The 10,986-nt window shown below is 37.3% G+C and overlaps 2 protein-coding genes across 2 annotated transcripts; both read right to left on the bottom strand.

Annotated features, from left to right (window-relative positions):
- Positions 1-703: 703 nt before the first annotated feature.
- On the bottom strand, positions 704-2,379 carry LOC124633295 (pupal cuticle protein 20-like). Its single transcript, XM_047168472.1, has 4 exons — positions 2,079-2,379; positions 1,714-1,910; positions 1,143-1,388; positions 704-871 (listed from the first exon to the last, which is right to left on the bottom strand). The coding sequence occupies exons 1-4, from the start codon at positions 2,091-2,093 to the stop codon at positions 823-825; spliced, it is 507 nt and encodes a 168-aa protein (XP_047024428.1). The 5' UTR covers positions 2,094-2,379; the 3' UTR covers positions 704-822.
- A 3,739-nt stretch (positions 2,380-6,118) lies between these two features.
- LOC124633291 (pupal cuticle protein 20-like) lies at positions 6,119-9,138 on the bottom strand. The gene is made up of 4 exons (XM_047168469.1): positions 9,124-9,138; positions 8,372-8,673; positions 7,648-7,893; positions 6,119-6,707 (listed from the first exon to the last, which is right to left on the bottom strand). Exons 1-4 carry the CDS (start codon positions 9,136-9,138, stop codon positions 6,620-6,622), a joined length of 651 nt encoding a protein of 216 aa, XP_047024425.1. The 3' UTR covers positions 6,119-6,619.
- Positions 9,139-10,986: the final 1,848 nt, after the last annotated feature.

Raw genomic sequence — 10,986 nt, 5'->3', positions numbered from 1 at the left:
GACATTGATTCCAGCTTCGACTAAACGATATCCAGTGTTATAAAAAGCTCTAAGAGCTACAATATAATATAGGAAAATTCGACCATTGTTCTTTATTATTTTAATCAAGTTCTTTAGTGACTCTGACCAGCTGTATTTACATAATGGAACGTGATGATTTATTTGACCATCCAACTATCCAAATCAAATAAATGCCTAACGTAATCGGAATGAATATGTTGAACGAGGTAAAATTCATGTTATATTTATTTAAGTTCTCACAAACACAAATAGAACGCCAAAATTGTATTTGACGTTACGAATTTGGAATTCTGTTATTGCAAAGGATAAACAAAGTTTCGATTAGAACAGCGACAGTGTTTTGTTTGTACAATTCAAACTGTTTGTTAAAAATCCGTCTAGCATTCTGCCAAAAATACTGGAAAGTTGGGCTAGCTCACAGGGCTCGCTCAAGTTTCACTGCGCTGTTCAATTTTGAGTTCCAGGTAGCGTAATTGGGAATATAGGGCTTTACATAATACATAGGTATATTATAGAATGGAAGATTGTTTTTCTAGTATGTATGAATGTAGGTAAAACGGATGTAAGGAAATATAAAAAAGATTTAATTTAAACCGTGTGATGAATTTCAGTTTAAAATATGGCGGATATTGCATGGCCAAACATACGAAAAACAAAAGCATTGGTACATTCTTATAACTTTATTTAAAGCCCATAAAAATAACATTTAATACTGGAATAAATAGCGATGCTTATTAAACAACAAGTTTATGTTAATGCTGGATCGGTCCGTTGATAGGCGCGGTCAGTCGTTATTGTCACTCAGTAGTTGTACCCATGATGGTAGCGGCCATTGTAGGAACCCTCACCGCTGAAAATGGAAAAAAGTGAATACACATAAGCCGAAAAATTATTTGAAAAATACCGCTTCACTTAGGATAGGTTTGTTTGTTATAATGGGATACTTAGAAAAGCCTCTCGGCATTCTTCATCGGATAGCATTTACATGTTAAAATAAATGAAGGATTACCTACAGGAAATAGGGTTTATGCCCCCAGATAAATAAAAACTGAATTCTTTCTTGAGTCTTAAGATTCGATTTTGGAAGATTCGGTGGTCCGAATATACCAGTGACAACTTACGATGAAGGATGCTGCCTGTTGAACTCAATGGAGCGGAGAATGGCTTCTGGGATGGGAGGCGGGGTGGGGATGTGGGAGCCGGTGGGGTGGAAGCCGTTCTCGTCCGCAGTGTACGTGAGCGACACCTGCTGGCCGTCGGGGGCGCGGTAAGAGAACCCTCCTTCAGCTGTTACTGCAAGACCTTCGGGACCAGGCGCGCGGGGGGCTCCACTCTCATGAGCTGAGATGCCGTTGCCAGTCTCGTAGCTGTAATTAAATCAGCATATTTAAGTTTTCTGTAAATAGGGAAGGAACTGTGTCCTGAGATACAGGTTAACCACCTTGTTCAGGGAACAGAGCCTCTGTGTATTTGTGTAATATTATGGTATTGATACCATTAGAAAGAATTAGGAATTATTATAACTTGTTTTTAGCTTAAAATAAATTACATTAGTATAGTACGTCTTCTGGCATAGTCTGTGAAAGACTGCAAGTAGAAGTTGGATACGTCAACTGAAAACTGGCTGATATAACACACTTTTCAACAGTTTTTTCCAATAAAGCACCAATTTTAAATAAAGAGTTTGCTCACTTGTATCTATAAGTGCCATCTCCATTATTCACATTCTCGTATCTCAGTATGGGGATGTGCGCCCCATAGCCACCAGTATAAGCTGAAGCCGAGCCGGGCGTGAATGCGTTGGCACCGAATGCGTTGTAGCCAGGGGCTTGCAGGTGGCCCAGGTGACCTGCCGACACTACTGACAGCAGCGCAAGGGTTGATACGATCTGAGGATAATTGAATTATTGAAGTTAGTTTGTAATTAGAGGTTATTATTTTATTAAAACTGTAACTATACAAAGGATGTAGAAGAATATTATAATAAGATGTCATATTGAATTTTCAAGTTCGAATTTAGTCTCTAATATTTGGATGCACCTTATTGTTACACTTACCTTTAAACCAGCCATTTCTTTAATTGTATTATTCTTCTATGAGATGCTATTCCTCAGGATGCTATTCACTGAATGATATCTGCTTAGAGTAACAGTGTTTTTATATTGATGTTACCCTTCCAAGAACCTTGCACGATATCACAGTCAGGGCGTATTCAGATTTGTGAAGAGTGTATCAAACATTCGGCATTCCAATGAGGCCACCCCCCGCCGATGCGATGATTGTACCAACACCAAATTCAGACAATGATTTTATTTGACGTTTATGTCAGTCTCAAGGATGGATCGGTTACACATGTAATTTAGAACTCTGAGGCGAGAGCACAAGGTCAGAGTTCGAATGGCTAGACAGTCGGACGCTATGCATTTGACCTGTAACAAATGTTAGTAAGGATGCTAGATGCATAGGCTAGACCAATTTTTGGCATTTAAAGTATAACATCGAGACCAATTATTGTAAGTGGGGATATACGAGTATAAAGCTATTGACATCAAATATTTTCTTTAATAATAAGTAAGCAAGTAAGTCCACAGGTTAGTCTTTGTCCTCCGATGAGTTCAGTGCAGTAGCACTATTGGATAAATATTTGCACTCCTTTGATTTTTTTCTGGATGTTTGGACACGAAACGAATCTGTGTCAGTAAACAGAGTACACGAAACAGGAGAAATTCAATTTAAAATAGCAGTGTGTCTGTGTGTGTAGGTAATCGGAAAGCCTGGTTTATTTATAACTCATATATTCTAGATGTCTGCCATAGATAACAGCTACTTAGTGCTAAGTATCAACACCTGACGCCATTTAATAGCTTCAGCCGGTTTACTCTCCCTAGGGCACAAAAAAGCATCTCACGTCAGCACCGATCTAACGAGCCGATGCTTGCATTTGCAATACGCTTTGCTTAATCACAAACATCGAACTACTATGCAGAAAACTAATCTAGGATCCCTCGCCTAAATTACAACTAAACGTACGTCTAAAGTGTATCTTACAAAATAACAGACTACTGAAGATTAGCCCACAGATGCTGTATAATCAGATTACATAATGAGCCGCAATCAACAATGCCTGATGCTCTGGTGGGCGCCATATTCCGCAGAATCGCGCCATTGCACAAGATAAAAACATTTTAATGTGCAGTTTACGGGTATGATCGTTCTGGACCATTTAGGAAATGTTTCTAACAGCTAGAAATTTACAAAATATTCACGTATCCATTACGAGAAGTGTGCAATCTCTTAATTTACTATGTACGCACTGCCCCGTGAACTAGGTACTTATTTATGCAAAATGAATGAGTTGCTATGTAAATATGTTTTGTATATTCGGTTGTAGCTTAGTTTTCTAATTAAACATATAATTTTACTAGGCAATGTATGGGCCGATTGTGAAGCTTAGATAATTTGATGATATTTTATCCCCGACTTTCTCACTAACATTCATACTGAGACCCTCCATAGTTATCGCAGTTAAAAGCTATGCCAATAAAAGGTCTTAGGCCAAAACACCCTCTTAGAATATGATACTATTGAAATGCTATATTGTTTAAAAGCTAAAAAGTTTGTCAGAACTTTAATCACTTTGGTCCTATTTTAAGGATTTGATCCAAATAAATATCATAAACAAACTTTTCGCGCCATTGAACTTTCCATCGTGAAAGTAAAATACTTTTCTTGCTTTCAATGAAAGTTTGTAATTTTAATTCAGGTTAAATTATTAGGTCATAGCCATTTGCAAGTTTTTTTTAAATGTGTGTTTTTTTCCTATTTTAAAGACATAAGTACCAATCTACCTATCAATAAGACAATTGAGATAGGTTCCACATTCATATAGAAAAATCATCCAGAAATAAATCTGTATTTGTTCCAAATGCAGTTTTTGTGAGGAGGTTGGAACACAATTAAAAAATCCAACAGTTCGTTACTTTTTCGTAAGCTTTTCAGTATACTTTCGACAGTTGGACGTATCGAAACGATTGTTCTAAAAACTCCTAACTAGTTCGTATGTTCAAATACAGATGTCGTTATTTTGCGTAAAGACTTGGATGGCTTGAATTTTCCGCCCACAATAAATAAATTATATTATTTTTTACAAGCTGGTCATCGGTTGTTGAGTGATTAGCTAGCTTCGCCTTTTCACTGAAATTAGAAATTAGATGAGAACTGTGTAGTCAACTATTTGCTATTGGGTATATCGCAACAATATCCAATCTAAAGGCTTTTTTACTTACAATGTGGTTGGTACATATAACTCGCAACGTACTTAAGAGGACGAATTGGAATTTTTGGCGCCAAGGATCTCAATTTTTCTCAGTAAATACAAAACGGATCAAAATAAAACTTGGTTACCTGAAAGTTCATGATATAAATCTTATTTTGTTAGACGTCAAAACATGATTAGGTAACTTTTATAACAGAGAAAAATATATCAAACATACCTCTTTTTAAAAAGAGATTCACATATTATGGGCAAACGGGACCGATTTAAGCCTCTTAACTTTTTTAGTAGTTGAGTATATACATACTCTTTAAAATTGTAGAAGAAATTTTTATCAAATTATCATTTCAAAATAATAAAATTACAAAACCATTTTGTCGCTTACGACTTTTAGTTATAAGCTAGCGCGCGTATTGTTATCCTCGCCCCGCTCAGACGCTCCGACCCCTTTTGGCGCCTTAGATGCGCGTGCCGGTTATGGAATTATTGTTGACCAATTCGTCGCCTTAATAACAGAAAGCATAAATTACTTTCTGGACACAGATTACATTTATTAATTGAATAAAGTGCACTCGAATGTTGGTGTTTTTCTTTTATGAAGTCTCTATGTGCATTTCCAGTTTATCAAAGACATATAATATCAATACTAGTTAATTTATAATTTCATTTTATGAGCAAAGTGAAAACAGTAATCCTATCGATCGTTTTCCATTCCCAAGAAATCATGAAAATGGGTCAGCATTATAATGGGTTCATAAACTATTATTAGGTGCTTTCTATGAAATTACCTATTGTTACATTTACGACATAAGTAGAAATCGCCAATAGATTTCCTTTTATACCGATCCTGAAATATAATTTTCCAAACATAATAGGTATTAGGTAAACCACTGTTATCTGACAATGGCTAATAGTATTAAAGATATAGTCGTTTTAGGACCTTATATTATTTAAACTCTTAACCTTCTTGCGTTAAGTGTGACATTTATGTTATAATTGTGGTAAAATATAGCTTTTAAACTGGTACACTGAATTTAAATTAAGACAGTTTTAGTACTAAAGTGAGAGGCTTCTTGTTCGACCTATTTGCTTATGCAAAATGAACTTTAAGGTACTTAACATACTTTCAATTTAAATGGTGAGTACTACACTTAGTTAACAGTTAGGGAAACACATATTTCTCGTGAAAATATGAAAATGTATCTCCGTCAATATTCTTTTAGGTGCATTTAATGAGGAAAGACACGACAAAGCGAATCGTAGCAAAAGCAAAATTAAAGTATTTTTCTCGCAAATATGTGTTAATATCATTATTTTTTTTACCATAATACATATTAATAATATACCCAATTACCCCTTATTAATTTCCCTAATAAGTACCTACAGCCGATGGACACACAGTCAAAGCATTCACCAATTCACACACGAATCAAATATCTCTGAATACGACTGATATAGTCAGCATTTCAGGTTCATTCATAGATGTTTGATTCATATTTGAATCGGTATCATATCACCTGTTGATTTTCAATTGGCTGGCAGCGAGGGGTGAAGCGTCGTTGCTCGCTCCTTTCAATCGGGTAGCTTAGACTTGAACTCTTGACCTTTCGCATTATGGAGTAAGTAGGTTACTATTGATTTATTATGATATTTTTTTCTTGACGATTTGTGTAACCTATGCTGTTTATAGTAAACACAATTGTTTTGAATGGTTTGAAATGCCTCATTATAGACAAAATTCTTGTAAATTACTGGAAAAATAGTTAAGGAATTGCTTGTTATGTACAAACAAAAGAAACCAAAACAATTCACATATAAACATACGTTTATTCATACACCATGCCTATTTACATTGACAGACTACAATTATTTACTAAATAAATAAACAGTGCGAGTTTCGTCGTGGTATCACAGTCCTCCCCGGTTCAGCAGTCATTATCGTCGGTCCGATGTCCCATTAGCTAAAATTGCTTTGAAATCGCAGGCAAATGCACTACATGTAATTGCGGTCAAGCGACCCTTCTAAAGGCGACCTTTAACATTCCTTACATGAGTTTTCATATCATCCATTGGCCACTTTCAATAGTAACTGGCTTTTGTGAGCCTTTTTTGCTGGTCATCATATGCGATCTTTCAAGTTTCTTTAATATTCTTGCATACATGCCTGTCACAAACACTATTCTTCTTTTCAATTCCAGCTTACTGCAAATCCAATTCGAGACAGCAACGTCGTACATTTATATAGGTACTTTTGTACATTTATTTTTACGCCTTCCTGCATTTGCTTGCGAGTTCTAAGGTTAGCTGAGTGAGTTGTGAGTGAGATCAGTAGTGGTAGCCGTTTCCATTCCCGCCTGAGCCGGATCCCTTGCCGGAACCGCCACCGCCGCCGCCGCCATTGTATGAGCCCTCGCTGAAAATAGACGAAAAAAACAATAGAATTAGTCTGAGTTTAAGGTCGCGTACGTTTTATTGAAGTATTCTTGTGGAGGTGCACGTTATGTGAGTTTTATATCACGCTCGGAAAAATAGTTTTCATAACACTGCATACTGCAAACTTTTTGTCGGTCGATAGATTGATCGGGCTATTGAATTAGTATACAGATGTTCGATGTGGTACCCATTCAAACGATTAGGTTACCAAAGGCTGACGAAAAATGTTGATTGGGTAAACCCAATCAACATAAATGATATTCCTTTACAAAAAAATATCAGCCGATCATTGGGCCAACTATCGGTCGACAGTTGTGTGGTTTCTTGAAGTTTGTTAATTCTTCTGTTCATTGAAGGTGCAATAACACAATGACTTTTACTACATGCGCTAACAAAAACTAGAACTAAATGCATCGACTGACGTTGCGGTAGTAAGTTTTTTTCAATGGCAGCGCTTCGACCATTCATTCTATTTTAAAGACGGAACTTTCGAGTCCAGTAAAGTTTTGTAGCCCTTACCAAAGTTATAGGAGTTTCTTTGTAACTGATAGAGCCTTAGTTCTTATTACAGAAGTTAGTCTTCCTTTGTTAAATAGCCTTTTGTTATAAAAAAGTACGTATCTTCATTTATGACAAGAAGTTGCGTAACTTTATTTTGTCGTACTTTAGATGAATTTGTATTAGAGTTAAGTCTTAAATTCTTCGTTAATTACTTCATACGTTTTAGGTATGCTATGTTGTTATTTAATAAACAACAGTATATGAAGTTCAACTATAAGTTTTCTTTCTCCATTTCGGAGAACCGCCGAGTAGGCGGATTTGAGCTCGGACCTACACGTGCAAGCGAAATACCTACTTAGAGCAAAAAGCATTTCCTATACAAGCCATTAGATTTAGCAACGTGATTAAAGACTACTTACGACGAGGGGTTTTGCTTGTTGAACTCAATGGAGCGGAGGATCTCTTCGGGGATTGGCGGAGGGGTGGGGAGGTGGGGTCCTACGGGGTGGAAGCCGTTCTCGTCTGCGGTGTAGGTGAGGGAGATCTGCTGCCCGTCAGGGGTCTTGAAGGAGAACCCGCCCTCGGCTGTGACTGCGAGGCCTTCGGGGCCTTGAGCACGCGGGGCCCCGCTCTCGTGCGCTGATATTCCGTTGCCGGTTTCGTAGCTGGAAAAGACAAGGATTACAATTAATATTTTTGTGAAGCACATGAGCTTTTACAAATGTTTTGCGCTAATAATCGAGTTGTCAGCGTTATGCGAATATAGTTTGCAGTGAAACTGTTAATGAAATCGGTGAGACCTAAGAGCGATAACTAATGGATTAGTCCCTAGCATTAAATGCTAGAGAGATCTTATGTATAATTCCTTGAGGCGCTTTATAGATTTATGGGTCTTTGTGCTATCGGAAATATTGAGGTTAAACTTTCGTATTGATTTGCACTTGCGTTAAAAGTAAAATCAGTTAGATAGAAATCTGAATAGTTATAATAAATATTTTATCCGATTCAGTTTTGGTAACGGAGATTAATGTAAATAATTTCATTTTTGAAAGTAAATATAGGTGCAATAAATTAGTTTCTGATAAATGCAACTGATCCTCCCCTTGTAATTCAACGTGCTCATATAAGTCTGAACAATCATACTCGAAATGGTAAGTTCCATCGCCGTTGTTGACATTCTCGAATTTGGTGATCGGTATCTGGTTGCCGCCGCCGCTGCCACCGCCAAAAGATCCTGATCCTCCTCCGAATCCCCCTCCTGAGCCGCCGCCGGCTCCTCCGCCGAAGCCGCTCCCAGCACCCCCGCCTGAACCTCCCCCGGCCCCTCCTCCCAAGCCCCCATTGCCAAAGCCACCACCGCCGCCGCCACCAGGCCTTGGTGGTAAGTACTGAGGCTCAAGACGTCCACATGATCCGACCGCGATCAGCGCCAAAGAGAAGATCAACTGGAAATAATATTAATGCTATATTAATTGGTGCAAGTTTATTTTAATTAACATGTTCTGTTTGTGTCATTAATATACTGTTCTGGTAAATATTTTTGTTATATTATGCTGCAATGTTGGATACACATAATTGTTTAAATACTTTTGTGGTTCAATTTAAACATACTCTTTAGGATTATATATGTGGGATATAAAATTAGAAATATATTATATATGATCGTTTAACAATATATTCACTTGATATTGAATGAAAATAATGATTAAGTATTATTAATTGTGAAAAATGAAGGAATGAGCTACTTAACCCCATGACCGCATAATCCTCCTGGATGTTTAAGTCAAAAGGGTTCGTCAATCAATTACTTGGGGTTGAATCCAGAAAAAATATTTAATCAGGGAGTATCGAGGAACTACCGTTACAAACAAAGCACCGTGACTTCATGGACTTACCAGTGAAGTAGTCATGTCGTGTTTAGTTTGTACCAGTGGACAGGCGCTGTTTGCTGTTCAGCTGTCTGCTGAATACTGTTTGCGAGGATGTGCCTCGTTTTATATTGCTCCGATTTGCCCTTTCTCGGTTGCTTCACCTTGTGCGTGCTCCGCCGATATCGCGAGTGCATCCGCGCCTCGTTGCCCCACGCCTAGCTCACAAACATTTATTTAACCTGGAATTCCCTATACGGATGTATTCCTTCACGAAATCCAATTTGGATTTCGCCTAAGGGGTTCTCATAAATCTAGCTTCCTCCACGTGCATATATGGGTCATTATTGTGTGCTAACTCGTTTCGCCACCCACTACTTGGCACTTGCGAAAGCTTACAACTTCATGATTAAGTTGCGTTAGCTATTTCCATTAAAGTTTTCTTAATGATGCATATTGGACTAATACATATATGATGTGTGAGTCTTCTAATAAGTTTGATCGTCTGCATGTTAATATGGGAAAATGTGTTATGCCACGATTTATGTCGAACGTCATAATGTGCCGATTAACTGTGTGATCCATGATACTCTAACATTTCTATGTTTTGCATACAAATGCTAGTGTATCGGTGAGCTTAGATCTAGTTCCCAGTTAAACTTGACTGCGATGCAAACAAACATTCCTTTGGATGAACTTAACTTTTGCAATAAGGACTGCAGGCGCAAAGTTAATGCCTTATCTGATTGTCAAGTCTATAAAACTTGTTTAATGAATCCAGTGTCTTACCTTCATCTTCATTATGTCTCTATTATTTTCTTTGAAAGCTTTTCTTAGTTGATAAACTGTATTCTTAACTTTGTAGAGATAGATAATTAATTAGATGACACCAGCTCCTGCTTGCCGTCTTTAGTTAGTACTACAACAATAATAATTTCTGTAACTAATTTATATAGGCGACGATTGTAGGCAGTAGCCACTGCCAGCAATTTCACACTTCAAGAACGAATTAAGAATGCTTTTACTGAAAATAATTTCACCTAGTAAACGTAGAAAGCCAGTAGCTTAATAAGTAAACTATTGTCGTGTATTATTTATTGCCAGTAATAAAATACCATATCGTAATTCAATAGCCATAAAATTAAAACTCAATAATTCAACAATAATGTTAAACTGCGAAGTCTAGCGAACTTTAAGCTCAGCTGTACCTTGATTCCCATTTCCCAATAAATGAAAGTATTCATTGTTGGTTTTGCCGATGGGAACTTTCAATTTCAAACTAGTGGGTGGTAAAACGTTGGTTTTGTGTAAATGTCACATAGCATTGAAGTTCGAGTCCGTGACCGCTGCGCGCCTGCGCTCCTCTCGCGTCAACGACTATTACTTGAAAATGATCTTGTTCCGATCCCGCGGTGCAGTCGGTAGCGTCTTGTGAAATAATTACCTTTTTTTGTATACAATGTAAAATAAATGACAAGGATTATTATAATAGGTCCTGTAAGTAGGTTCTTTTGTATATCACGCACGAGTGTTGAGTATCAAATTGCTTTTATGACTGTGGAAGTTTACATAAGGTGGTAATTCAGACACTATTTTAACTGAATGTTCATCTTTTATTTTTAGATATAAGTAGTTCTTTCGGTCTAAATGCGAAAGCAACTGTGTCTGTATGTCTGTCTGCCTTTGTGTTCGTCTGTTTGAAATGTCGATAATTGGGATCCTGGATATAGATATAGATTAAACCCTACGCTGCTGTCTAGGTTATAATTATTAATTGGATAAACTCGTGACCAGGCGCCGGTATCAACGAAGCTAAACATGATAGATTATGATGAGGATGCCAGCTTACTAATTAACGTGACATAATAGATGACTTATGTGATGAAGCCT

This window comes from Helicoverpa zea, chromosome 9 (genome assembly GCF_022581195.2).
Source record: "Helicoverpa zea isolate HzStark_Cry1AcR chromosome 9, ilHelZeax1.1, whole genome shotgun sequence".
Classification (NCBI taxonomy): Eukaryota; Metazoa; Arthropoda; class Insecta; order Lepidoptera; family Noctuidae; genus Helicoverpa; species Helicoverpa zea.
The sequence above is the reverse complement of the archived record's forward strand: the minus strand, read 5'-3'. Positions and strand labels throughout refer to the sequence as shown.